The 27,385-nt window shown below is 45.6% G+C and overlaps 1 protein-coding gene across 1 annotated transcript; it reads left to right on the top strand.

Moving 5' to 3' along the window:
- Positions 1-692: 692 nt before the first annotated feature.
- Positions 693-25,416, top strand: chp1 (calcineurin-like EF-hand protein 1). Its single transcript, XM_069917250.1, has 7 exons — positions 693-855; positions 2,382-2,454; positions 9,559-9,639; positions 16,225-16,352; positions 20,650-20,711; positions 22,921-23,043; positions 23,555-25,416. The coding sequence occupies exons 1-7, from the start codon at positions 789-791 to the stop codon at positions 23,606-23,608; spliced, it is 588 nt and encodes a 195-aa protein (XP_069773351.1). The 5' UTR covers positions 693-788; the 3' UTR covers positions 23,609-25,416.
- The last annotated feature ends 1,969 nt before the right edge of the window (positions 25,417-27,385 follow it).

Here is a 27,385-nt window from a genome sequence, read left to right as displayed (position 1 = left end):
GTGAGGCCAAATGTGCCATTTTAGTTGCCAAATTACAGGAAGGATATCAGTTGGGTTGAAGGAGTTTAGAGAAGATTTACTAGGATGTTTGCCTGTAACTCAACTCTTTACAGGGAAAGATTAAACAGGTTAGGACTTTATTGCTTGGAGCGTAGAAAAATGAGGGGAAGATTTGATAGAGGTTTACAAAATTTGAGAGGTATAGACAGTAAATACAAGTAGGCTCTTTCCACTTAGATTAGGAGAGATAAATACAAGAGGACATGGTTTAAGAGAACTTTGGGGGAACTTCTTCACTCAGAGTTGTAGGAGTGTGGAATGAGCTGCCATCTGATGGTAAATGTGAGCTCATTCTAAGTTTTAACAATAAATTGGATAGATACATAGATCAAAGAGGTCTGGAGGATTATGGACTAGTGGTTAGTGGGACTAGCAGAATAATATTTTGGTCCTTGGTTTAGGCATCTCCGTTAAGGAGAGGTTCTCGCTGTGCACCCTTATGATATCCCTCAAATTTGCACTCCTGCTCGGTCCGTCCTTGCCTCCCTCCTGATGCAGGGTGCCTTCCGAAATGCCCACGGCCGCTTCCCCGCTCATTCCTCCACTTCATTTTGCTATTGATGGGTGGAGCCAACAATGCAGCGTATGCATGATTCGCCACGCCCCCAGAGGCGTCACAGCGCCCATGCAGTGGCGTCACGGGAGGCGGGTTTTGCTGGCAGTCGAAAGTTGACGAACCGTGTCGCAGAGCCGAGCGAGCGAAGGCCGCAGCTGGAGTGCAGTTCGGCATGGGGTCCAGGGCGTCCAGCCTGCTCCGGGAGGAGGAAATCGATGACATCAAGAAGGAAACGGGCTGTGAGTGAGGGGACGGTCTGGCAGAGAGAGCGGGGTTGAGTGATAGAGAAGGGAGGCGGCAGGGAAACGGGATGCGTGGGAAGGGGAGAAGGGAGCAGAGGATGGAGGGGGAAAGGGTTCAGAGGTGGGGGAGTGGAAGGGGAGAAGGGGGCAGAGGATGGAGGGGGAAAGGGTTCACGGGAGGGGAGAAGGGAGCAGAGGATGGAGGGGGAAAGGGTTCACGGGAGGGGAGAAGGGAGCAGAGGATGGAGGAGGAAAGGGTTCAGGGGTGGGGGAGTGGAAGGGTGGGGAGGGAGAAGGGAACAGAAGGAAAGGGTTCAGGAGTGGAGAGTGGAAGGGGAGAAGGGAGCAGAGGATGGAGGGGGAAAGGGAGCAGAGGATGGAGGGGAAAGGGTTCACGGGAGGGGAGAAGGGAGCAGAGGATGGAGGAGGAAAGGGTTCAGGAGTGGGGGAGTAGAAGGGTGGGGAGGGAGAAGGGAGCAGAGGGAAAGGGTTCAGGAGTGGAGAGTGGAAAGGGAGAAGGTGCGGGGGGGGGGTGGGGGAGAGAGGGCAAAGACGGGGGATAGGTTGGGAGAGAGGAGTGGGGGTAGGTAGGAGAGAGGATGATGAATCAGGTAAGGAGGGAGGAGAGGAGTGAGATGGGCCTGGAGAAAGGAAGAGGGAGGCAGGCCGGGCGGAGGAAGGGCCAGCTGGGAGAGGGAAGGAGGGGAAGGGCTGGCCAGGAGAGGGACGGAGGGAATGGGTCGGGAGAGGAGAAGGGGACAGAGGATGGGTCGCAGGGGAAATGGGTTGGGAGGAAGAGGGGATATTGGTTGGGGAAGGGGATGTGTTGGGAGAGGGGAGGAGGGGGAAAGGGATAGGAGAGGAGAGAAGGGTTGTAGTGGATGGGCCAGGAGAGGGGAAGGAAGGAAGGGAGGTGTTGGGGAATGGTCAAGAGAGCCAGTGGCTGTAGGGGAGGGAAGAGGGCTGTAGGGAGTGTAATGGGGGAAGGAGGCTGTGGGAGAGGGAAGGGAATGTAGGAGAGGGGGCAGGGAGGAGGGATCGGGAGAGTGAGGGGGAGAGGACGAGGAGGGAGAGGGGTGGATTGGAGGAGTGGAAGGAGGATGTTGGAGAGGACTGGGTGATGGGTGGGCAGACTGGGGAGAGGGAAGCAGACTGAGGGAAAGGGAGGGGTGTGGAGTAGAGGGAGGAGTTGGGGTGGAAGGGTGGATTGGTGGAATGGAAGAAGGGTGGGGGGTAGGGTTAGGGGAACGGGTGGGTAGGGAGGAGTAGGGGGATGGGAGGGTGAATTGCAGCGAGGTGGCAGGAGAGGAGTTGATTAAAAAAGGACGGAGAGAGGGGAGAAATAGTTGAGATAAGGGATGAGGGAGAAGGGGGTGAGTTGCCTGACTGACAGGCCTTGCAAATGTTATTATTGAGAGTAGGTATTAGGTTAATCTCATCCAAGGAAGAGGGAAGATGTCTTGCATTGAAGGTAAATACCTCTCATCCCCTGCCCTATTTGATATCTTTGCTTTTCATTTCAGTCTCTCATAGCCAAATTACACGCCTGTACAGCAGATTCACTAGCCTTGATAAGGGAGAGAATGGTACTCTCAGGTATGGAAAATTTATTAGTCAGTCAATTTATAGATATGCTAATGATGTGTTTTTTTAAACCTTGTACAATGGCCTGTTTGTTACGTGTTTTAAATTACATTTGCACTTCATATTTGGCTCATTTATCATTCTATTGCTATTTTTGTCTTCCTCCCACATACCAGACACAGATTATTTCTGATGACACATGCTACCTATTAATCTACTAAATTGCTACAACAGTATATATAGCTAGTTCTGTTGGGGGGGAAAAAAAAGTTTTGTGAGGAGTGACATTTCCTGTACTCCAGCCTAATGGTTTGCCTTGAAGGCACAATCTCGTCCATCATTGGACCTGTGAAGAAGCGGCTCTACTCATTGTGTTGGCTTGGACTAGGGTAGATGTTTTGGTGCAGACTTGGCGTCCATGTTGATTTCATTTTTTTTGCTCATTATAGTTGAATTATTTCATTTTTTAACCTCCTTTTTTTTCTGCCCAATAAATTCTTTTTTCCTTCTAAAAAAAATTTACAATCGCAAGACAAAATTACACATTAATTATAAATTAGAAACTTGTAATCTTTGCTGTTTTTTTTCAGGTCACTCATTAGCCTTCACACGTCCTGTGGGAAATATTTCTAATTTGTCCTGACTATTCATGAATTTCTGATGTGAGTATGCAAGTGATGGGAATATCTCATCACTTAAGAAAAGGAGGCCATAGATGTTGCAATGATTTGGAAAAAAATCCAATGATATATAACATATGGATACATCTTTTTTATCTTGCTGTTTTTTAATTTTAATGAATCAGTACAGTTGAAGTCCTTCCTGGACCATTAAACCTTTGCAGCTAATTACACGTTTTGGAAGGTGGGAAGGACCCAGGGAAAACCCAAGCAGGTCATGGGGAGAACATATAACACCGGATTTGAATCTGGGTCGCTGGTGCTGTAATAGCTTTGCACTAATTTTGCAACAGTTTTTAGAATGACTATCATACAGCATGGAAATAGGCTCTTTGGTTCACCCATCAAGCACCCTTTTTTTTCTTGCAGTAATTCTGTTTTCTTCTCCCTACATTCCTCTCAACTTTCCCCAGGACAGAATTGAACCTGTGTCATTGGACCTGTGAGGCAGCAGCTCTGCTTGCTGTCCCATTGTGTAGCCTGATAGAAATCCTGATCTGCCATTCATTGGATAATTGGATTGTAGTACAGAAAATAATATGCCCTAATCTTTACATAAACATGATTTATTCATGATGTAAGTGCACATCATCCTGCATTCCTGCTCTCACCCAAAGGGTGGTGAATTTCTTTACATGGAAAGCAGAGTGAAGGATACAGAACTCCTTTGGGGCTCTAGGATTAGCCATGCTCTGAAAGAGATCTGGGCAGTAGGACTAGCTCAGTTCCAGGCAACACTGGGCCACAAAGAGATGCATAAATATGTAATAGAGAAATTAGGTCATATGGTAATCCTGTGGCTGATACCTATAACCTTGCACCCGCTTCACTACTTCTTGGCATGAGGTTTGTGTCTCTTCCCCTTCAGCCAGTTAAGATTGAACCTCATTTATTGGAGTTTTATTTCAAATTGTACTGTGCAATTCTCTGTATTGTCCAGCCCCAGACAGACAAATAGAGCTCTCATTCCTTTCTCTAGGATTGATTTAGATTGGGACCATGGTTGGCGAGAGACATGGTGGGTTGAAGTGCTTCATTCTGTGTTCAACCGTTCTTTGTTAATGGAAGTATAAAATGGCTCAGACTCCCATGCTCTGAAGCAGTGTATATATTTTACAGAAAACGTCTTTTGTTTTGATGAGCTCATGGGCACAGGGCTATATGTCCAGTGGTATATGGGCATCTCAGATGTGATCAATCTGAAGAGCCTCATCTGCACTGGCAGGCCACTAAACTGCAGTGGACAACACAAGTCTAGTCGTGACGTTGATGCCAGCCAGTTAAGTTCAGTTCAATCTCAACAAACTGAGTTCAGTTATAGCACTTGTAATGTTGGGTCTTTTGCTTGGAGATTTTATAGACTGATGAAATAGTTCAGTTTAGAAGGAGTCTGAACTGACTCCATTTCTGACTGCTCTACCTGGAACTGATGAGGCAAGTTCTCAATCACATAACTCACTTTACTTGATTCTTGATCTCTTGGACATTGTGGTGAATTTTTCTCCATAAATTAGAACTGTAAAAGATTCCCAGCATGAAGAGAGACTTGGTTTTCTAACTTGCAACACCCTGTGATGCCATTGTTTTGGAGGCTATGAGGAGGGACAAAGCTGCAAGTCACGTGTAAATATGTCACAACTAATGGACATTAAACTGCCTATTGATTTGTGACTTGCCCACTTTGAGTGTAGTTTGTAAATTACTTCCTGTAGGACAGTAGCTAAGTATACAACACATTTAAAAGAATTTATCGTTCCTGCAGGTTGCTTGCAGTTGAAACCAGTTCTAACTCACCACCACGATCAAGCCAAGGTCAGGCAATTTCCTTTGTCAGCAAGTTTAGAGTAAAACTTGATAACCAGCCCTGTGGGTTTACGCAATAGCCTGCCCACTACCATCACTACCACCATAGTGGCTGAGGTTTGGCTTGATAAAAACACGATTTGTATAGGAATTCTCGTTTCTTGTATTCACATATGATGCCAAGGGCTTTTTAGTCTGTCTAGTCTATCCCAGTTCCTGGAGGATTCTGCTCCTTGCAACGCATTCCCTCTTGCATACCCCTCAACCTCTCCCATCTGCCCATACTAGGGAGTAATTTACAGTTGTCATTAGATATACTCTCGTGTCTTTGGTATGGGGGGGGTAGGGGGGTGGAAGGAGGAACAGCACTTCAAGGGAACCCAAACAGTCGTGGAAACTCCACACAGACTGCACTGGAGGTCAGGATGAAACCTGAGTTGTTGGAGCTATGAGACACCAACTCTAATGGTGTCAGGAGAAAGAAGAGAACTGTCTTTGACAGTGCCCAGGCATCTCTTGCAGGTCAGGTAGTATTTCATTTTAACATTGCAGCAGAGAAATTGGGTTTGCTGGGGGTCTTTTATGGAGCTTGAACTGATTCTAGGCTAGAACCATAACAACTGAAGCACAAATGACATCTTCAAATTATTAAATTGTAAGAAATAGAAGCAATGGACCATTGTGCCAGCTCTGGCCTGCAGTGAGATAAGTTGGTCTTTTTTTTTGCACTAATCTATGTCCCTTGATTACCTGGGTATCATAAAATCTATCATTTTATCTGATAGGAAGCTGGGGTAACACAAGGGTGAGTTGTGATGGGGTTAGATGAAGAAGGGTAAAAGAGCTTGTGAACAATAAACTATAACCGTGTTGAGCCAGATGACTTATTTTCAGGTCTTCAGTTGCTCTTAATGGATGAACTCAGATTCTGCAATTTAAAGGAATTTACATTCTGTGCACCTTCAACAAAGTGCTTCATAGATTTTTATTCTTTCTTGAATGCACTCCTATGGCTATGAGAGGCTTTTAACCAACACTTGGGCAAAATCATTCATCACCTCTTTGGCTTTGTTTTTTCCTTGAATGTACTCCAATGAGGGGGAGTCACGTGATGGAGTAGTGGCTGGTAGGGTAAAACCAGCCCTCCCCAGAAAAAAAAAGTCAAGAAAAGACAAAGTTTAACAAATATAAAGTATAAGAAATGGAAGATAAAGTTGCAGAGAAGAAAAAGAAGATGGCACCCTAGAAGGAAAAAGTAAAAACAACGGGGGGGGGGGGGGGAAGAAGAAAAGTCACTGGGAAAAAAAGAAGGCCTTAACCACACGAAGGAACAGGGAGCCGTGGTGGCGAAGAGCGCCTGATCTCCGAGGGTGGTGCCGTCCCCGCTAAGTTGCGACACCCCCCCCCCCATGAGTGGACTGCAAAAAAGGCTCTCTGAGCCAAACAAAAATGTGCAGTGCGCAATCAAAGGTAAAAGGAAACACCGACGGGAAGGGGGGCTCAGCTGAGCAGTGGGCAACCACGGCACAACCAGCTGAGGGATGCCCGACACTAGGGCTCTCAGCTGGAAGAAGGCAGGAGAGGGACTGAGGAACCAGGTGAGGAAAAAAGTTGACAGGGTGAACGGCAAGAGGAGCAGCAGCAGGTGGCCCGACAGATGAGCAGCCCAGGAGGGGTGGATCAACAACAAGAGGCCCAGCAAGAAGAGGCCCGACAAAGTGATTCAAACAACTCATCAGGAGAATCAGGATACAAAGAGAAGAAGAAGACACAAACACAGATAGAGACACAGAAGAAGAGGAAGAAGACCAAGATCTTCATAGAGAAATAGAAGGTAAAACAGATGGACAAAAGATGAAGCCTTTTTTTGAAGAACATATGAGAGCATTAAAATAATGGTTGTCATTAGAATTTAGTGCAATTAAAAGAAAAATTAAAAGAAATGAAGATATAATGCAAAGCTTAGAATGGGACATTACAGAAATAGGGAAAAGAGTAGAAAATGTGGAAGAACGAGAAACTACTGCAGAAATGGAAGTAAATGACTTAAGAGTAAAATTGGAAGAAAGTGACAAAAAAATTAAAGAGACACAAGAGTTGTTATCTCAGAAAATTGATATTTTGGAAAATTATAGTAGGCGAAACAACATAAAAATAGTGGGCCTGAAGGAGGATGAAGAAGGCACAGACATGAAGGAATTTATAAACGGATGGATCCCGAAGGTCCTGGGAACGACAGAAATGGAGGAAGAAATGGAAATAGAAAGGGCATACAGAACACTAGCTCCAAAACCACAGACACATCAAAAACCTAGATCCATCTTAGTAAAATTTTTGAGATATACGACAAGAGAAAATATACAGGAGTGGGCAAGGAATAAAGTTAGAGAAGATAATAAACCATTGGAATACAAGGGTCAAAAAAATATTTTTTTTACCCAGACATAAGTTTTGAACTCTTAAAGAAGAGGAAAGAGTTTAATACAGCAAAATCAATTCTATGGAAAAAAGGTTATAAATTCATGTTAAGACTGTGTTTAAAATATTTATACCCGGGGAGCAAAACAGACTGTCCTCGGATCCGGAGGAAGCACAAAAATTTGCAGAGCATTTGCAGGAAAGAAGGAGAGATGAAGAGATGTAATAAGAATGAAGAACAGTGATAAAGTATATATAAAGATGTAAAATCAATTTATATGTAAAGAACTAAAGAGGAAAAAGAAGGGAAAGAAGTAAGAGGGAAAAAAGAAAGGGAGAGCTTTGTTATATTTGTTTTTTAAAAATGTTTTCTGGGGGTGGTTGGGGGGAGAGAATAACCGTCACTGCAAAATCAGATGACGCTTGCGAGCAAGATCACAATCCAAATGGAAAGGGGAGTTGTGGTTGCCCGGCAAGGGATAAGGGGCAACTCAGAGGCGGTGGGGGGGGGGGGCACATTTGGGATTAAGATAATATTGGGTATGGGAATTGTTGGAGTATTTTGTTTTAAATGTGTTGTCATACATTGAGTTTAAAAAGGGAAAACTGAGAGATGAAAATGGGGATAAAGGGGGATAGAGATGGTGAGGAAGTGGAAAAGAGGTGTAAACAAGATATAAGATGGCCACGTTGAACTACATGACTATAAACATTAATGGAATACATAATCAAATTAAATACAACAATGGTACATGGAAATGAATAAATGTATTCCATTGGAAAAAATAACATGTAATTTAAAAAATAAAGTCACATTATTTGAACAAATTTTGGAACGATACAAGGGTCTGTAGTGTACACAGTCCCTGCTCAGTGCAATATGTGAACTAACTCAGATGTTTATCCCCTTTCCATTGAGACTGATTCTGGACACTTCCTGTACTAGGAAGTTTCTGAGGTTATGCTAGGTGCCAGTGGGAGCTTTAGTGTGCATTCTCATCTGATTGACGAGAGGCACTTATTGATGTTACATCTTCCCACAAGATGCACAGAATTCACCTGAAAATAGGATTCTTTGTTTAGGCACTTGATGTTCAATATTGTTTTTTGATCCATTTTTCGTTTCTTCTACTTTTCAACAAGACAATGAAATGACTCTCCAAATGGTACTGGGTGGGGGGGAGGAGAAGGTAAATACGTTTTCACACAAAATTTCTGAAGAAACTCAGAAAATCACCCGCAAGTTGGAAAAGCAGCCCCTAATATTTCCGTTTGGGTGCTCTCCAACCAGAGAAGTCGATATTAATGCATTCTGGTTGGAGAATGCCCAGATGGAATATATGGGGTTGCTACTCCACTTTGCGGGTGAAGATGACCCTGCAGATTCAAAAGTAGAGTTGTTTCACTTGAAAGGATTATTTGGATCACCAAATAGTGGTGAGGGTGGAGGTGTGAGCACAAGTGGACCACTTTCCTGCGGTCACAGGTTGGTTCCAAGGGGGCGATTAGTAGGAAAGGATGAGTGGACAAATGAGTCAAGGAGAGAGCAGTTCCTGTGGAAGACAGAGAGGAGACAGGAAGATGTCTGATGGTGGGATCATGTAATTGATGGAAATTGTGGAGGAGGATATGTTGGATACGGACACTGGTTGAGGTTGGCATTAACATTGACTTCTTTCATTTCCGTTAGGCCCCTTCCCCTGGTTCCCCCTCCGTCCCCCAGTTCTCCCCCCTCTCCATTCAGAGAACTATCCCCTTCCCTATTCATCCCTCAGCTTTTTTCTTGTGCCCTCCCACCCAAATCCATATCTTGTATGTGGGGCTGTACCCCTCCCTGTGTCCCAACCACAAACATTTTACTCAGACACCTGCCAGGTTCATGCCAGAAGTGTATGGAAGTAGTACAATAGGTGGACACAGCCTCTCATGCTCTGCTTTGGTTCTTTTCATCAATTTATAGTTGGTCAAGGTAGTCATGATCTCCAGGGGCCTATCAATTGCATCATGGAGTTAAAGTTTTGAAGTTTACTGTGGTGTTGGCCACGTTTCTAATGGATGGGTAACGTGGTAGATGAGTGTATTTGTGGGACAGGTGAAGTGAGTATTAATATCATGATGTCATTTCTGAAACTTCACTGCGTCAGACGAGTCATTTTCCAACTCCACAGTATTTTAGACCCTTATTAATGGTCCTGCTCTGTCTTTCTGTTCACAGCCGTGAAGATTTCCAGCGGATTCCTGAACTGGCCATTAACCCTTTGGGAGACAGGATAATCAATGCTTTCTTCCCAGAAAAGTAAGTGAACACTAAATGTTTTCCACAGTGTGGTTTCGTACTTTTTTTTGCCAAGACCCTTTCCTAAAGTGTTAGATCATTGCAGTAGATTTAAGGATTTTGATATTTATCTCCTATGAAGTTTCCTTCCTTTACTTGAGGAAAACCTAAAGGTAGTCCATGTAATCATGCCAGGAATGGAGATATTTATCCCATCAATTCATCAGAATTTTTGACCTGCACACCCAAATCCCATTCAAGGGATTGATGGTATTTTGTAAGGTGCTCATAAATGGCATTAAACTCAAATTTTGTCATTTTCTTGTTTCTAAGTTGCCCTTATTATGATTTACATTGAAACCTGGGCTCTCTGATCTTTTTCTCAGTTTTCATTATCACAAGGCATTTGGCTTCAGGAACTGGAATTCATTACCACAGCTGAGAAGCTTGCTGAGCTATTAGTGGGCAGTGAAGAGTCAAGCACTTGCAAGATCCTGGGATGAATTAAAGGAAGGTTTACTTCCCTAAGGGGAAATTTATGATCCAACTTATTACTCTTGCTACCTCAGCTTTCAAATAGCTGAATTAATATTATAAAGTTGCAGACTTGGGATTTATCCAATAATCCGAGGTTCTGGGTTTCCATTCTATACATGGAAACACTGCCTTACGTACCTGTGGTGTTCCCATTAGGTTGCTGGGGAAACCAACCTGGAGACTGAAAGTTTAATTGGGTGATATCCTGTATTTGCTTCTGCCATTGGCCGGCCAGAGTGAAGATGCTTCCATTTCCCCCGTAGCTTTGACAATGCTCTCCCACTTCCACTTCATCCAGCTTCTCCTCTGATTATGGGATTGCCCATGTAACCAATGATTAATTTGTATCAAAGAAAGTGTGTAATTGGCATTGCACATTCATGATTCTGAGTCTCCAGAAGTTGTGGCTCTAAAGATGCACTTCATCTCATCTAGCCTGCGGTAATCGGGGTGGAGGCTTGTCCTGTGTTGAAGGGAATTGAAAGGCAATGCAAGTGACTTGGTTCTTGCAACGTGGTGCTCCTCGTGAAAGGTTGGAGTGATCTCTCGACTGGAGACTTGTTGGTATGCAAGATGGTGATTAGGCAGCGTGAAAGCTCTGATCCTGTACTTCTGAGTCATGGGGAGAGATTATTTCCTATTTTGGAATGGCTGCTGCCATGATTTGTGCTGGGATATTTGCCTCGGGCATGAAGTGAACATGCACTTCTAGACAGAAGATCTTGATGATATTAAAGGTTTCCTATCCCTTTCTATCCCAGAAACACTTGAGGCAGTTGCAGCACTGATACTTGGAGCCAATTTGAAATGCGACACACTGATTTTGCTGTCTAGACATGCAAGAATGCTTAGCAACTGTTATGTAGAAGATGTCTAATTGTAATTATTAGCTTCACGTCTCTGGTTGCTGCTCCCAGAACTTCAGTTCTTGTACTTTCGTTTTTGCAAGGCGAGGCTGGCATTTTTATAGTTTAGAATCCAGAGAAAACAGGTCTTGGTTTGTTTTCAAAACTCTGTTGCCATGAAGAGGCTATTGCTTGTTTTTAGTTGTGTGTGCTCATGCAGCACTTCACAAATGTGTGATCAATGTTCTTCACTCTCTTTCTCACCCATCTAACTCCAAGTGCATTTGGTAATATTGCAGGTTATTGAGTTCCTGAATGGTGTACTAAATGTTATGTCTCATAGACTCCAATTAAAGAGCAACATTTTCTTGGTGTGGATATATGTGGCCTTACTATTGAAAGCAAGTGTTCTGTTGATGGTGAACAGGTTGAAGTGTAGTTTCAGAAAGATCCATTGGCATGTTCAACCAGTTGTATGCACTGGTAGAAATTCATGGATAGAGTCACTGTCGGCAGTAGATGGGCTTTTTTTAATCTGTTCATTCCTGATCAGTTGTACTTGTTGATAACATTTCCAATTTGATCTTCTACTTACACACAATGGATGAACTTTGTGGGCTGGAATTTTCTTTGTCATTGATTGGATATTTGAATGAGGTTATAGACAAAGTTAAAGAGAATGCAGTGGATGTCAAGTATGTGGATTTTCAGAAACTGTTTGGCAGAACTGAGGCCTAGGTATCATATGTAATATGTAAAAAGTCTACCCCCCCCCCCATTTTTGCCCTGAATGACTGCCCATCCAAGCTCCTGACACCTCAGCTGCCTGCCAATCTGAGCTTCTGTTGCCCCAACCACGAATCTTTGCACTAGCTGGCCACCCAACAAAGCTCCCAACAACCTGGCCACAGAATCTCCCCTAGGCCCTGGCAGTCTTGCCACTAGAGCTTCCAACTCCCTGGCCACAGACTCTCCTAGATCCCAGTCGCTCTTTCCCAACGCCCTAGCCACAGATTCCCTCTGAGGCCCTGGCTACCTGCCCTTCCCAATTGCCTGGCCACAGACTTTCTCCTAGGCCCCAGTTGCCTGTTCACTAGAGTTCCCAAACACCATAGCCAGAGACTTTCTCATGGTACCCGGCCACCTGCCCATCTGAGCTCCCGATATCCCTGCCACCACCCCGCACCCCCCCCCCCCCATCTGAGCTCCCGATGCCCTGAGCATGGACTTGCTACCCAGTCCTGGCCATCTGAGCAATCAGCACCTTGAAAAACGCAGGTACTTGGGTCAAAAGTATGACCCATGTAAAAGTCAGATACCCCAAATTTTTGACCAAAAAGTTTCAAAAGGAATGTGGATAATAGATTGGTTCAAAGGCGGGTGGTGACAAATGGTAATTTTTCAGACAGTAGACTGGTAAGGTTCAATATGGCACATTTGTTAGGGTGTGACATACCCCATGCCAGTTGTCAGAAGAGTAGTCCTGGGTGTTCAATGAGGGAAATTAGATGGACCTGGGTGTCCCCAGGAGAGGCCTGGCCAGCCACACTTCTCCCAACCCAAATGTTTAGTTGAGTTATATGTGCCATAAGAATAGATGGGGCTTAAGGGTAAAGGTCACACTGGCATTCATCCAATTTGCCTAATGCAGCATCTACCTAAGGTAGATGCCATCTCACTGGCTTTACACTAAACCCTGAAACACCTAGACAGCAAAGATGGAAACATCAGAACGCTCTTTATTGACTACAGTTTGGCATTCAACACCATCATCCCCTCTAATCAGAAACTACAAGACCTGGGCCTCAATGCCCCTATGTGTAATTGTATCCTGGATTTCCTCACCTCCACACCCCAGTCTGCAGATTGGCAAGAATATATCCACAATCTCCATCAATACTAGAGCACCACAGGACTGTGTTCTTGGCCTCCTGCTCTACTCATTGTGTGGCTCTGTACAATAACATCACCATCTACAAATTTGTTGACGATGCCATGGTAGTGGGCTGTACAAAAAGGGGTGATGAGTCAGCATAGAGAGGGGAGAATGTAAACTTGACGGTGAAAGGTTGTTGTTCATGCATCAATATCACCAAGATCAAGGAGTTGATTATAAACATTTGGAAAGACAAACCAGAGATCGTACAATCCAATGACCATTTGTTTGGGGGGGGGGGAGGGGTGGTGTCAGAGGTCAAGAAGATGAGTAAAATCCTGGAGTTACTATCTCAGAGGACCTTTCCTGGACCCAACATAATGTCATTGTGAAGAAAGCACATCAGTGCCTCTACTTCAGGAGTTTGCAAAAGTTCCGTGTAACATCGAAAATTTGGCAAACTTCTACAGAGCAAAGATTGCTGACCAGCTGCATCACAGCCTGGCATGGGGCACATATGACTCTAAGTGCAAAGTCCTGCAAAAGGTCATAGACACAGCCCAGTACATTACAGGCAAAACCCTCCCCACCATTGAGAAAGTCTGCATAGAATGCTGCTGTCAGAGAGCAGCAGCAATCATCAAGGATCTGCACCATCCAAGATGTGCTCTGTTCTCGCTGCTGCCAGCGGGAAAGAGGTATAGGTGCCACAAGACTTGCACCACCAGGCTCAGAAACAGTTGCTACCCCTCCATTAGACTCCAACAACAAACTCAACAGAGGCTTATTTACAGATTCTTACCTTTCACATTATTTATTTCTGATTTTTTTTTCTGCATTGCAGTTTATTTACATTTCTCTTTTGTATACATATCATTTTTCTTGAGTACAGTTTACAGTTACCAATAAGTAGAAATTCTGCCTGGCCCACAGCAAGTGACATCTCAGAATTGTATGTTGTGATGTCATGTATGTACTCTGATAATTCATTTGAAATTGAATTTGAACTAACAGCATTATTCTGTCCAGGGTGTAACAGTGTCACAACTCTTGACTGATGCTTTCAGACCTTTAATGTTTCTTGCTAAGTTCAATGCAAGATAAGAGCACTCTTGGATGAGGAAGTGGTGTGGATTTTAAAAGCTGAAGAAGTGCCAAGTGGAGATGGGCTGAACTGATTGCTTTGTGTTCAATATACTTAGTGATATTTTACTTTTTCCATTAGCCCCATTCTGTGACTGCTACAGGCATCCACCCTTCAGTGGCCCCATCCCACTCCCTCATTTCTGCATGGCACCTTCACAATGTCCTGGATTGCACCAAACGTTTTGTGGTTTCTTGATTACCTTTAATTACTCAGTTGTGTTTCAATCATGCCATCCCCTATTCCTGCAGCACTTTCACCCACCTCCTTTGTAACAGGTATGGAAGCTGACTTCACCAGAAGTTAACCAAATGTTTGATAATAGGGAATTGGAAAAGTGATTAAATTTGAGCAAGTGGCTTTATGGTAGGACATCTCAAAGATAATTCTTTCCAAATCCACTTGATGCTGGGTGAGGGGGCTTGCGTTATTGGAGAATAGTGATGTTTTGTCACTGCAATTGATGTTACTCTTGCAGAAAATTGATTGGCAACTGATTTTTTTTCCCCATTGTGGCTATAAGATAATTGGTAGAACTAGAAGTGCATAAAGGGGCTAGGTCCCCAAACTTGTTAGACCATCGATCCCTTCATGGAATCCCAGTGCTGGATGGGGGTGGGGTGGCGATGGCACTGGTCAGGATGGGGTGGTTTGCTCTGTGGGGTGGGGGGGGGTGCTAACATCAGTACTGTATATACTAGAGTAATATTTGATCTCATATTAAAGTTAAACACACCCGCCCCCCTATTTTTGGCCTCAACTGCACACCCATCTGTTCTCCCGACGCTCCAACCGTGGATCCGATGCCCGCCCATCCAAACTCCCAAATGCAGATCCTCACCCTGGCACCATCTGAGCTACCAACGCCCCAACCATGAGCATACCATCTGGTTCTGGCCATCCGATCACCCGACGCCTTGAACAATGAAGGTAATCATGAGGTCAAATGTTTGAGCCATGTAAAAAAAAATGTACCCCTTTTTTCCCAAAAAGTGGTCTAAAAGATTTGTTGATTACATGTGTATAAAGCATAGAATATATCTCTTTCTGTCCTCCCGTTCACTCTAAATTAATTCAAAGGCTGAAATCAAATATAACATGGTGGCCCCCATAGCCCTCTGTCGTGAGAGGTTAGCCAACATTGCCTGGTGTTATCCATCCCCCTGCATTTATCGACCCCCAGGGGTTGATATCAAGCGCTTTGGAGATACCTAGGCCAGGATAAAGTCACCATATATTGGAGTTCTGAATTTCAAGGGTTGGTGAAGATGCATTACTTTAAAATCTCTAAGTGAGGACGTGATGGACCATAGCCACAGGTTTGTTTCAGCTGGGACATTGAGATTTACCTCACTTGCCACAGTGAATGTCTGCCTTCCATACTTTAGTGATTAGTGCAATGCCATTTCAACGCCAGCAATCAAGACCAGGGTTTGAATCCCACACTGTCTGTAAGGAGTTTATGTTCCCCCCTTGTCTGCTTGGGTTTCCCTCAGGGGCTCCAGTTTCCTCCCACCATTCAAAACATACAGAGGGTTGTAGGTTAATTGGGTATAATTGGGCAGCATGGGCTCATGGGCTGGAATGGCCTGTTACTGTGCTATATGTCTAAATTTAAAGTAAATTTCTATTATCAAGGGAGAATTGGCATGGTTACTAAATCCAGTGCTGAGCTCTGGAGAAAATATTACTCAGAAGATGAGGATATCCTGTTCAGTACCACACAAATGAAGAGTTTAGGGAAGTCACATGAACAAGAGAAGGGGCAGAAGGATTATTTAATGGGATAAGATGAAGTAGGAAGGAAGAAAATTTCTGCAGACCATTAATGTGGGCACAGACCTGTTGAGCAAACATGTCTGAACAATATTTTGCACTTCTGTCCCCAGTGCCTCTACTTTCCAGAGGTCATTATCTCAATGTTGCCACAATCCCCTCTCTCTGGACAATAAGCACCTGTTCATCTATCACACTTGCTGCGTCACGGCTTTATTTTGCCTCCCATCCCAGTGTTCAAGGCCCAAGCACTCTGTGCAGGATTCACATTATAGCCTTCATTCTGACCTTTCTACTTTTGGTATTCTGAGTCCTTGTGATTCTGATAATCTACTGTTCATTAAGTGGCATTAAACCATTCAGTACACTTGCTATTGCTGGCCTTGTTGTCTTGCTCTAATTTATTTTTGTTTTCTAAATGTGTTCAGTGAAGACCAAGTAAATTTCAGAGGCTTTATGCGGACTCTTGCTCATTTCCGGCCCATCGAGGATAGTGACAAAAACAAAGATCCTCGTGTTCCTGAGCCACTCAACAGCAGGAATAACAAGCTGCTGTGTAAGTAATTTGGTCAGGTCTCTGGAGGGTAGGAATGTGATGGTTCTAATGGCAGTGAGGTAGGCTAGGGTATTGTCTACTGTTGGAACAGTCAGTGTGTGGCAGCACTTATAGGATTAGTTCAGGCTGAGCAGGGTTGAATGAGGTTCCCCATACATTCCAGGTGCTTGGTCTTGCCATTGGAAGAAATTTTATTGCACCAGCAATAAAATTTTAGTTTTCCCTGATGCAGATATAAAGCAAATAAGAATTTTGTGATTTACTTAAAGCAAAGCATTGATGTGCTGTTCCCAGTGAAGAAAATTGCCGAACAATTAGTTTGTAAGCAGAAAGTGCTTGTCCCTGTATCTATGGACAAAATCATGTGACTGTGTGAATGGAAAGTTTTACCCTGTCTTCATGTATTTTTATTGCAACTGTAGCAGCAGCTACACTGCTTCTGAAAGAACACACACAACCAGAGGGGTTGAGCTCAGTGAGCAGACTAGTTTATTACAGGCTACTGGGCTGTACTTGTACTCCCAGGCCAGACCTGGCTGAGAACCATACCAGAGGACGCTGACGTCACCCAGGCGTCATGTGGTCCCCCAGCGCGGTTTTCTGAGCCCTGTGCTGGGAGGAAGGGAACACCCCCCGACGGCGCCATTTTGGGCAGCTGCCCCGCTGCATGGCTTACAAGCGGGGCCGGTTCGCCTGCCTAGTGGTGAGTGCCACACAGCAACCCCCCCCGGAACCGGCGCCAATGTCCTTTTTCGCCGGGCTGGGCTACGACCATGGGCTCAGTGAGATCAAGGTGCGCTGGCTTCACCCTGTCCACGGTAAACAGCTCCCACCTGCCGCCAATGTCCAGCATGAACGTGGAGCTGGAACTCTGTATGGCCCCTCATACAGTTGCTGCAGAGGTGCCGTGGTCTGGCCCTGCTGAACGAAAATGTACTCTGCGGAAAGCAGCTCGCCATGAACGTGAGACGGGCAGGTGCCTTGCCTAGGAGGGTTCGAACGAGTCCAAGCGTGCCATGAGATGAGGAAGTAGTTCGTGCGGTGACCGCTGGGGATTGTGAGGTGCGTTGATGAACTCACCAGGTAGTGCCAGCGGTGCACCGTAGACCAGCTCAGCAGATGACGCCTGCAGATCTTCCTTGGGAGTGCTGTGGATGCCCAGGAGCACCCAAGGCTGTTCGTCTGCCCAGTCGGGACTGGTGAGGTGGGCCACAAGTGCCGACTTAAGGTGGCAGACGTTCGACCAGTCCATTGGCCTGCGGGTGGTAGGCCATGGTATGGTGCAGCTGGATCCCCAACCAGTTGGCGAGCTGTGCCCAGAGCGCAGATGTGAACTGGGCGTCCCGATCACTGGTGAGGTGATCTGGGACGCCAAACCGGGCGACCCAACCATGCAACAGTGCTTGGGAGCAGGAGTCGGTGGAGGCATCTGGCATCGGGATCGCCTCAGGCCAACGAGTGGTGCGGTCCACCATCGTAAACAGGTAACTGTTGCCCCGGGAAACGGGTAAGGGCCCAACGATGTCCATGTGAATGTGGCTGAACCGTTCCCGGATGTGCTCGAACTCCTGTACGGGCGCCCTGGTGTGCCTGTGCACCTTGGACGTCTGGCAATGGGTGCATGTTCTGGCCCAGCCTGCGATCTGCTTCCGCAGCCCATGCCATATGAACTGTTCTGCCACCATCCGGACTGTGGACCTGATGGATGGATGTGAAAGGTCGTGGATGTGATGGAAGACCTGCCTGCACCACTGCTGGGGAACCACTGGTCGTGGGGTGCCCATGGAGATATCTCACAGGATGGTGCCTTCGCCGCTTGGGAGGTCTCAGAACTGCAGGCCTGTAATGGCGGTCTTAAAGGTCCTTGTCTCCTTATCGGACTTTTGGTCCCAGGCGAGCTGGTCGAAGTTGAGGCCGGGCATCAGCACGCAGATGACAGGTCGTGAGAGTGCATCAGCAACTACATTGTCCTTCCCCGCCTTGTGCTGAATGTCGGTGGTAACTCCGACACGAAGGAGAGGTGACGCTGCTGGTGGGCCGACCAGGGATCCTTTGCCACCGTGAGCGCCTGAGTGAGGGATTTGTGGTTGGTGAAGGTGGTAAAAGTCCTCCCCTCCAAAAAATAGCAGAAATGCCACACCGCCAGGTACATGGCCAGTAACTTGCAGTCAAAGGCACTATACCTGCCTCGTTGAGCCATCAATAGTCTCTGCAGGGACACCAGCCACCGGAGGCTTTCAGGATCAGGTGGAGCGGCAAGGTCCACGGGCTGTCAGACCGCCAAATGATCCCCAGTTCCAACAGGTGCGAAAACACCTCCCTTGCTACCTGGAACCCGTCAAGTGGGAGCCGGCGTGCCTTGACGTGAACCGGTGGGCCCTGGATGGGGATGTGGTGGAACACCCTGTGGCACTGTGAGGCAGCGGAGAACTGTGGCTTGAGGAGTGTCAGGAGCTTGTCCAAGATTCGCTGGAACTCGTCTCTGGGTGTGCTGATCGTGGCCATCTGCAGTTGCTCCGAGCGGGAGGCATCGAGGCGAATGGCCTGGAAGGTATGGGCGTCCACCAGGCACCTACCTCAAATGTCTACCAGAAGCCCGAGTGTGTGGAGGAAGTCTGCACCCAGGATGGCAGTCGGGAGGGACGAGACAGTGAACCTCGACATGAAATTTAGTTGGCTGATCTGGAAGTGCACTGTCTTGTCTCCATACGTCCAGATTGCTGTTGTGTTGGCCGCACAGAGGTCAGTTCCTGGACTCGACGCCCGTTGCCGGGATGACGCTGATCTGGGCTCCAGTGTCAATGAGAACCGCCGACCGCTGACTGAGTCCCGCAGGTAGAGATGGCTGTGTCCTTGGCCAGCCACCGCAGCCATTAACAATGGCCGGCCTGGTCGTTTCCCTGGAATGAGCAGGGCTGACGACACTTCCGAGCCTTGGCTCCCCAGCGCTGGTGGCAGAAGCAGAGGCCTGGAGCGGATGCTGTGGACTTGGTTATGCTCTTGGGGGCTCCTGCAGGGGCTGGATGCTCTACTGCAGCACTAGGGGCAGGCTTGGTGTGGCTGTGCCCATGCCTCATGACTTGCTGGATCGCTGAGCCCTCTGGGAATCGTGCTAGCCATAGCTCTTGGGCCTTCTGGGCAACCTTCCTCGGGTCGGTGAAGCTCTTCTGGACCAGCAGCGGCCAGATGTCCCCGGGCATATGGTCGAGGAAAATGCGCTCGAAGAGTGGGCAGTTGGTGTGCTCACCCATGAGCGCAAGCATCTTGTCCATCAGATCCATTGGGAACCTGTCCCCCATAGCGTCAAGGTGCAGCATCCGAGCGGCATGCTGATGTCTGGATAGTCCGAGGGATCCGGTAAGCACTCGTTTGATGGTCTCTTATTTGTCTTCGGCAGGTGGGTGCTGAACGAAGTGCAGCATGCGTCTGGCAGTGGCCTGGTCCATGGCAGCGACCACATGGTAGAATTTGGTCGTGTCGGACGAAATCTGGCAGAGGTGAAACTGAGCCTCCACGTGGCAAAACAAGGCCTCCGGCTCCTGAACCCAGAATTCAGGCAGTTTCACGGCTATAGCGCTGATTCCAGGCTCGCTCATGATGGGTTCAAAGACATTTGAACCAGTCAGGGTCACTAATTGTAGCGGCAGCTACCCTGCTCCTGAAAGAACACACGCAATCAGACGGGTTGAGCTCAATGAGCAGACTAGTTTATTGCAGGATGCTGGGCTGTACTTGTACTCCCAGCCCAGACCTGGCTGAGAACCACACTGGAGGGTGCTGACGCCACCCGGTTTTCTGAGCCCCATACTGGGAGGAAGGGAATGCCCCCGACGGCACCATTTTGGCCAGCTGCCCCGCTGTGTGGCTTACTAGTGGGGCCGGTTCGCCTGCCTAGTAGTGAGCCGCCACACAACCTTGATTTTCGTCCTAAGTTGAGGTGCATTTTCTACCCCTGAGTTTGTGACCACAGTATAAGGGAAGATGACTATTGGGATTGAGGCACCATGGGATTTAGGGGAGAGTGTTCCTTATTAGAAAAGGTGTTATTTTGGACAGGGTAACATTATGATAGAAGATGACCTGAAATAGTAAGAGAAGATAGAAATAAAGTGAAGGGGAAATCAAGGTGATCAAGGGAAGGGAAAATGAAAAGGGGAGCAGGGGAAAATGTGATTGAATGCAGAATACCAGGTCACTTGTTATGCTCCAGTTGACTATACACAATACTGTTATCCTTGATTGACTAATTTGATGCCCAGACATTGAGGCAAACTAAAATGTCTCTCTTCGATTTCAGTTGCTTTCAGACTCTACGATCTGGATAAGGATGATAAGATCTCTCGAGAAGAGCTCCTGCAGGTAATGACAGGGTCCTGCTGGTGCCTTGAGCTGCATTAACCAAGGTTTTCCATCTTGAAAATGATCAATCCATTCAATAGTTACCCATAGATGCTCTCTAATTTAGACCCATAAAGATCTTTCAACAATGGTAGGATTGGTTTGGGAGTTGAGTTTAGTTGTGAGAGAACATTGCAGCCTGTTCCTGGCCAGTTAGAATGGGCTGACATGACTCCAGTTCCAGGGCATTCCACCATTTTAACATATTCTGGAAATGGTCAGATTAAGAAATATTAGAGGCATGAGTGTATCTGGCTTGACAGCTGTGCCTGCAGATGCCCTTCAAAAACAATGCTAAACTGCTCCTACAGATGCATTCCAGAGTTGATCTCCCAAATAGATTTTTAATTTACCGTTTATTTCAGCTTATAAGCCAAGTCGTAAAACCCTCAAAAAATTGGGGTCAACTTATTCGCCAGGTATACTTTGACCTTAAATTTACCCAAAAAACCAGATTGATGTAGATTCAGCGTATAAGTTGATGTTGGAAGCATCTCCCCACTGTCAGCTCTGCTGCTCCCTAGCACCTTCCCCACTGCTGAGCACCGCCATAACCACTCCTACCTGGAACCCTGATGTCACCGCTCCTGCCTGATAAGCCAAGGTTCTTGCTCCCCCGGGAGCACAATGTCGCTGCTCTAGCTCTGTGGGCCATCGCCGCTGCTGCCTGGTAGGCCGAGTTTTCTGTTCCAGCTCCATGGGCCATCGCTGCTCCTGCCTGGTACGCTGAGTTTTTCTACTTCCTTAATTTATCTTTGTGTTAATTGTGATTAGGATGTTTTTTTTTAAATTTGGATTGTTCCTGGGAGGCCCAGACAGCCCAAAAAAATGGGGGTCAACATGTCCTGGATATACCATAAAACCATTAAAATGAGGCTAGAAAAGTTTGGTGGGGGGGGGGCGGTGCGGGCGCGACCTGTCTGCCAGTCGACTTGTATGCTGAAATATACGGTAAGTGTCTTCATTCTCTTTCGTGGGAGCTTGCTGCATGCAGATTGATAGGTACATTTCCCACATTGCAAAGGAAGACAATTTCTAATATACATTCTGGGTGGTAAAGTGCTCCAGGATGTCCAGAAAAATCCAATGCAGCCTTTCTAGCAAAAGTGTCCCAGTGATCCAGCAAAGGTTGCAGTGGAGCTGTTGTGCAAGTACTACACTTCAAGCCAAGCATTTTGGTTTCACTGTTTATAAAAGACTAACATTTCATTTTTTATTTATATTGTTGGAGATGAGGCACATCAAGATTGGATACCAAGGACCATAGAGCCAGAAAAGAAGTTTGCAGGGTGAATTTGATATTCATGAGAGCATCTGGCTGTAGAAGCCACAGGTATTTTGAGGAGATTCTTTATACAATGCATCTCCTGAGTCTTAACATAGACAAAACGGAGGAGTTGATCATGTACTTGAAGAGGACCAGGAATGTCTACCCTCCACTATACATCAACTCTGAAGTAGAGTGAGTGGAGAGCACCAAGTTCCTTGGAGTTCACTTACCTAGTGCCTATCATGGACATTCAACATCTCCTCACTTGTCAGGAAGGCATATAACAGTGCCTGTACTTCCTGAGAAGACTGAAGTGGGCAAGGTTCTCAGCCACCATAATGTCAACCTTTTTCAGGATCTCTATTGTAAGCGTCTTGGCCAGCTACGTCAATGTTGTACAGTTGCTGCAGAGAAATTGATCGGAGATCAATCCACAGGATCATGAGTGGCAGAGAGGATCACTAGGATCTCCCTCCCCTCCTTCCCCACCATTGGCGTGATCTTCCAGGATCGTTATCTGAAGAAGGCATGAAAAATCATTGAGGACCTCTACCACCCTGGACACAACATCTTTCACCTAGGCCTGTTGGGAAAGAGATACTCCTGTATCCATCAGAACCAGCTCTAAGGCTGAATGACCAAAGGAAATGCTCACACTAACCATTCGAGACTCTCAGTCACAAAACTATTGATTTATTTATTTGTATGTATAAATACTTGTCCTGCATATGTATTGTTTGTCTGCATGTGTATGTCTGTTTGTGTGTCTGCAGGTTTTTTCAACAAAGACCAGAGAACACTTTCATCGGGTTGTACTTGTGCAATCAGATGACAATTAACTCGACTCTTCCCCTTTATTGACCTATGTGTTCACTATCATATTTATTCTCTTCCAATCAGGTCCTCCGCATGATGGTAGGAGTTAACATATCAGATGAGCAGCTGGGGAGCATTGCAGACAGGACCATTCAAGAGGCAGATCAAGATGGTGATAGTTCGATCTCCTTCATGGAGTTTCAGAAGGTAATGGGAGAGTTAAGAGCAGTGAGCTGGGGGACCAGTATGTGCTCTAGTGTTGTGGCTTTTTAAAAATTTGGGCACTCAGCCCGGTAACTGGCCCTTTTGGCCCACAGGCCCATGCTGCCCAATTCCACCCAACTGACCTAAAACCTCTGATATGTTTTGAATGGTGGGAGAACACCAGAGGAACCCCTCGCAGACACTGGAAGAACGTACAAACTCCTTACAATGCGGGATTGGAACCCCGGTCCCGGTCGCTGGTGCTGTAACAGCAGTGTGCTAACTACTTCACTAACCGTGCCACCCAAAGGGGTGCCGATAGGCTTGCACTCCCCAGCATTGTCAAAATGGATCTGCATCCACCAACACTATAAAGTTGCACTGATGGACCTGAACCAGTAGTAATATCTCCCTGTACTGTATCATTGACACCCCCCACTCCCATTTGTTCCTCTCCCATTGCCCTTCAGTGTTTGTTTTCCTTTAGTTCACTTTTTCTTTCTCCTCCCTCCAGGTGTTGGAGAAAGTTGACGTTGAGCAGAAGATGAGCATTCGTTTCCTTCATTGAAACCCTCTTAGCTGTGCCCCAGCAGGCATGCTCTCCATTCAGACACTGTCCACCTCTGACCTCACCGAGTTAACCTGATTATGTAGAGAAGTTTATCAATTGCACAGGAGAGTGCCCATTATTTCATTGGTTTCCCCATTCCCGGTCAGCCGTGAAAATCGTTACTCAGAGTGGCGATTTCTGGGTCCCACCAGTTAGTTGGCATTGTGGCACATTCAACCAGGTTACCATCGAGCTGTCAGCTGTGGGACAGTCAGACTAATCCCCCTTGCTGGTGGGGCGGTGCTGCACACACGAGATGATAAGCAGAAGAAAGCAGGCCTGCCTGAGGGAGTCCATGATTCATGGACTGCAGTGTACTGGTGATCCTTAGAATGGGCTGTTCTCTGATCGAACTGTAAGACTGAGGGGATGGCAATCAGGTGCTTTTAAATTGTATTTACTTTTTTTCTGATCGGGGTTATTGATTTATGGATATTTATTAATCGAGTATTGTATAAATTATGGTTTTTAGGATATTTGGTATTACATGTCCCTTTGTGCCAAGTATGTTTCTCTGCATGTTGTAGTTCAGTTGTTTTCAAGCCAGTCTGCTCGAACAATTCCCATTCCCCAGCATGAGCACATGTTGTCCCACTGTTGGGAAAATATGATGCTGTCCAGCAGGCTTCTGTATATCTCCATGTATCCTGTGTGCTTGGCAATCATTGGAACTCTTTTCAGCACCCCCTCCTCCCCCAGCTGAAGGCCTAGAGGCTCCCACTCCCCATGTGCTGGATACAGGTGAAACTCCCTGCCTTTAGTTTTCCAACTGCTGCAGCCTGGCCAGTTTCTTGTCAGTCTGTTTATTAAAATTGTCTGTGAAATGGACACTGTCATTGATTTTTTTTTCAATAACCAGATGCCCCAGTGAACATTAAAGGTGAAGGTCTATCGTCTGTGAAAACGGTACTTTTGTGTGGGATTATAGTGAGGCTGTGGTGGGAGTCCCCACTTGGAGCCACTCACTATTTTGCTGCACTCACTTTCAGTGCATTGCCACTTCTGCCTCTTATGTGAAGATAAAACAAATGTGTCCTGATAACGTTAAACTAGATGTCACATTGCACTGTTTGTATTTAACTCTTGTTTGCCTTACTGTGTTCAGCATCTTGAGCAACATTCGCACATTATTTATTGTGATGTTATAGATGCCAGCACAGGAACACTAACTGGGAGGCTGGGATGGCCAGTCACACAAATGAGTTTATTTTACTTTGGTTGATCAGATAATGCAGAGCCCCAATTTTGCCAAGGAGCATGCTACAAAACTGCAGGGATCTGTCCAAGATGAACTCACCAGTATTTGACTCTATAGTTTAGTAATTGGGTTCATCGGTCAATTGCTTTCTCAAATTGAGGTCTGCTCTGCTTCTGGGGTTGATCTTTTTTTGAGCCTGAATGTCTTGTCCCATTTTAAATTATCTTTTTATTTGAGTACTTGTGAGTCAGTTCTTGTATGGGCCACTGGAGAGACTGTATAGCACAGTGAAGCTCATTTCACATTGTACTGAATGACTGGGTGAGTACCTTCACTTGCATCATGTTCTGTGTCCCCCTCCAAGGCACATGTGGAAAGGTTATGATTACCCAAGTCCTCCCATTCAAAGATTGATGGGGAACTTCTGTCTGAACTGAATATGTCATGTAAACGGAGTTCTTTCAGATACCAGATGGAATTATATTGTCCTTTCCTGAACTATGTCTTCACTTTCTTCCCTATGAGAAGAATCTGTACATTTCATAAATAAAACTTAATAGTTCCTTCATTTCTGTTACCTCTTCATTTTGGTATTTTGATACTGTAAGAGCTGACATTGTAAAACTGAGTAATACAGACCTATATTGAGCTCGATTTTCACAGCTGTTCTGAAGGGCAACAGGCTTTGAATCCAGTGACTTCAACGGTGTCAGGACTGTCATTTCTGAGGTTACAGTACTTGGAAATATTTGTTGGTGCACATATGTTTAATGCAGTCTTGGTTCATCATTATTTGGCAAATTAACCCAAAGTGCTGGAGTTGTGCTGAGCTATCTGGGAGAGATTTAACAAAATAATGGAAAGCTCAGTTGAAGGGATGAATTTTTTAGGTAGGGAGAAAGACTTAAGGAGCAGCTTCACCACTCTAGCAGTTCAAGAAGGCTGTTGAACAGCTGTTCTGTTCTCACTGCTACCATAAATGAAGACTCCTCAACAACAAACTCAAGCAGGGACTCATTTAAGGACTCTTGTGCTCTTTATTGGATTTTTTTTCTCTCTGTATTGCAGTTTTTTTTACATTTTGTTTACATGTGTACTTTTCATACAGGTCTTTTGCCCTACCAGTAAGGAGTCATTCTGCCTCACTATAATCTCATTGTGTGTGATGTCTGACAATAAATCTGAAATTTCATCAAGAAGCAGCAAGCAAATAAAAATCGCTGGCCTTGTCAGTGACACCTGAATCCTACAATGAACAAAGGTGGATAAATAAAAATAAAAAATTTATAAAAATCATTATCACCATAAATAAAGTGAATGCCCAGCTTCTTTCCCAGAGTAGAGTCTAAAACTAGAGGGCATAGGAATGCTGGAGAAACTCAGCAGGTCATGCAAGATTAATAGGAAGCAAAGAGATAAACCAACTAACTAGACATGCATTAAATCATATTTCAAGTTTATTGCTTAAGACTTGGCACAGTGAGAAAGGTGAGTGGTCTTAACAGGTCAGCTCCTCCATTAAAACAGTGGAATAAAATAAAAGGGCAAGAGCACAATTCCATTGAATTATAAAGATAATTAACACAAAGCAAGGGCAGCATAAAAGCACTGTTGTGTAGAGAGAAATGGGCCAAATGCCGTTCTGTTGGATTCACAAGTGAGCTCAGGTAGTGGTAAAGAAAAAGTTATGTCTAGTTTTGGACGGGCAACTTGGTGATAATTTCCATTACTAAATGGTTCCAGACAAAAATAAAACGAAAAAAAAACACTGCAATCAAGATCTAGGGTCACATGAAGTTACAATAAAATGTCTGCTGTATGGTGGTTATGTAGTTGAGAAGTGGGCACAGTGTGCTTCTGGGGTGGAGAGGTGGGCCTGACAGGAAATGACTACAAGAATGAAACAAAAGTTTGTAGATGCTGTGATTGCATTAAAAACACATGGAAATGTTGGAGGAGTTCGGCTGGTCTTTCAGCATTCATAGGAGACAAAGATATATTGCCAACATTTCGGACACGAGCCTTGTTCAAGGAATAACCAGAATAAGCCAGAAGCAGGAAATCACACAAAGGCTCAAGATTCAGGCAAAAATGTTTTAATTGGATACGATACGTAATAATTTATAATGTTTGCGTGAAAGGAGATCGGGAAGGAAGAGACAGAACGAAAGCCAGAGAAGTCTATATGGCTACCCAGTTGGAAGAGGAGAACTGTTCCGAGCTCTGCGTTCGCATAGTTTGCACAAAAGAAATTAATGTGCGCGCAAAGCAGCTCAAAGTATAGAAAATCTGAATTAAATTTGTTATTTTGTAAAATGCAATCATACGAATATTATATTAAAACGCCGATAGTTTTATTAGCCACGAGAGATGGGCTATATCAAAATGACCTTGAAACTATTTCCAGTTTGCATCTACGCAAGCATTGAGTGCACAGACCTGACGACTAAAAATAAGGGGGAACAGTGTTCCTCCAATTGACAGGTGGTCTCAGTTTGACCAGGGGCGCAGGGCTGCCGGAGCTCACCGCTGGGCCA

This window comes from Narcine bancroftii, chromosome 2 (assembly GCF_036971445.1).
Source record: "Narcine bancroftii isolate sNarBan1 chromosome 2, sNarBan1.hap1, whole genome shotgun sequence".
In the NCBI taxonomy this organism is placed as follows: domain Eukaryota; kingdom Metazoa; phylum Chordata; class Chondrichthyes; order Torpediniformes; family Narcinidae; genus Narcine; species Narcine bancroftii.
This window is presented reverse-complemented; position numbering and strand designations above follow the sequence as displayed.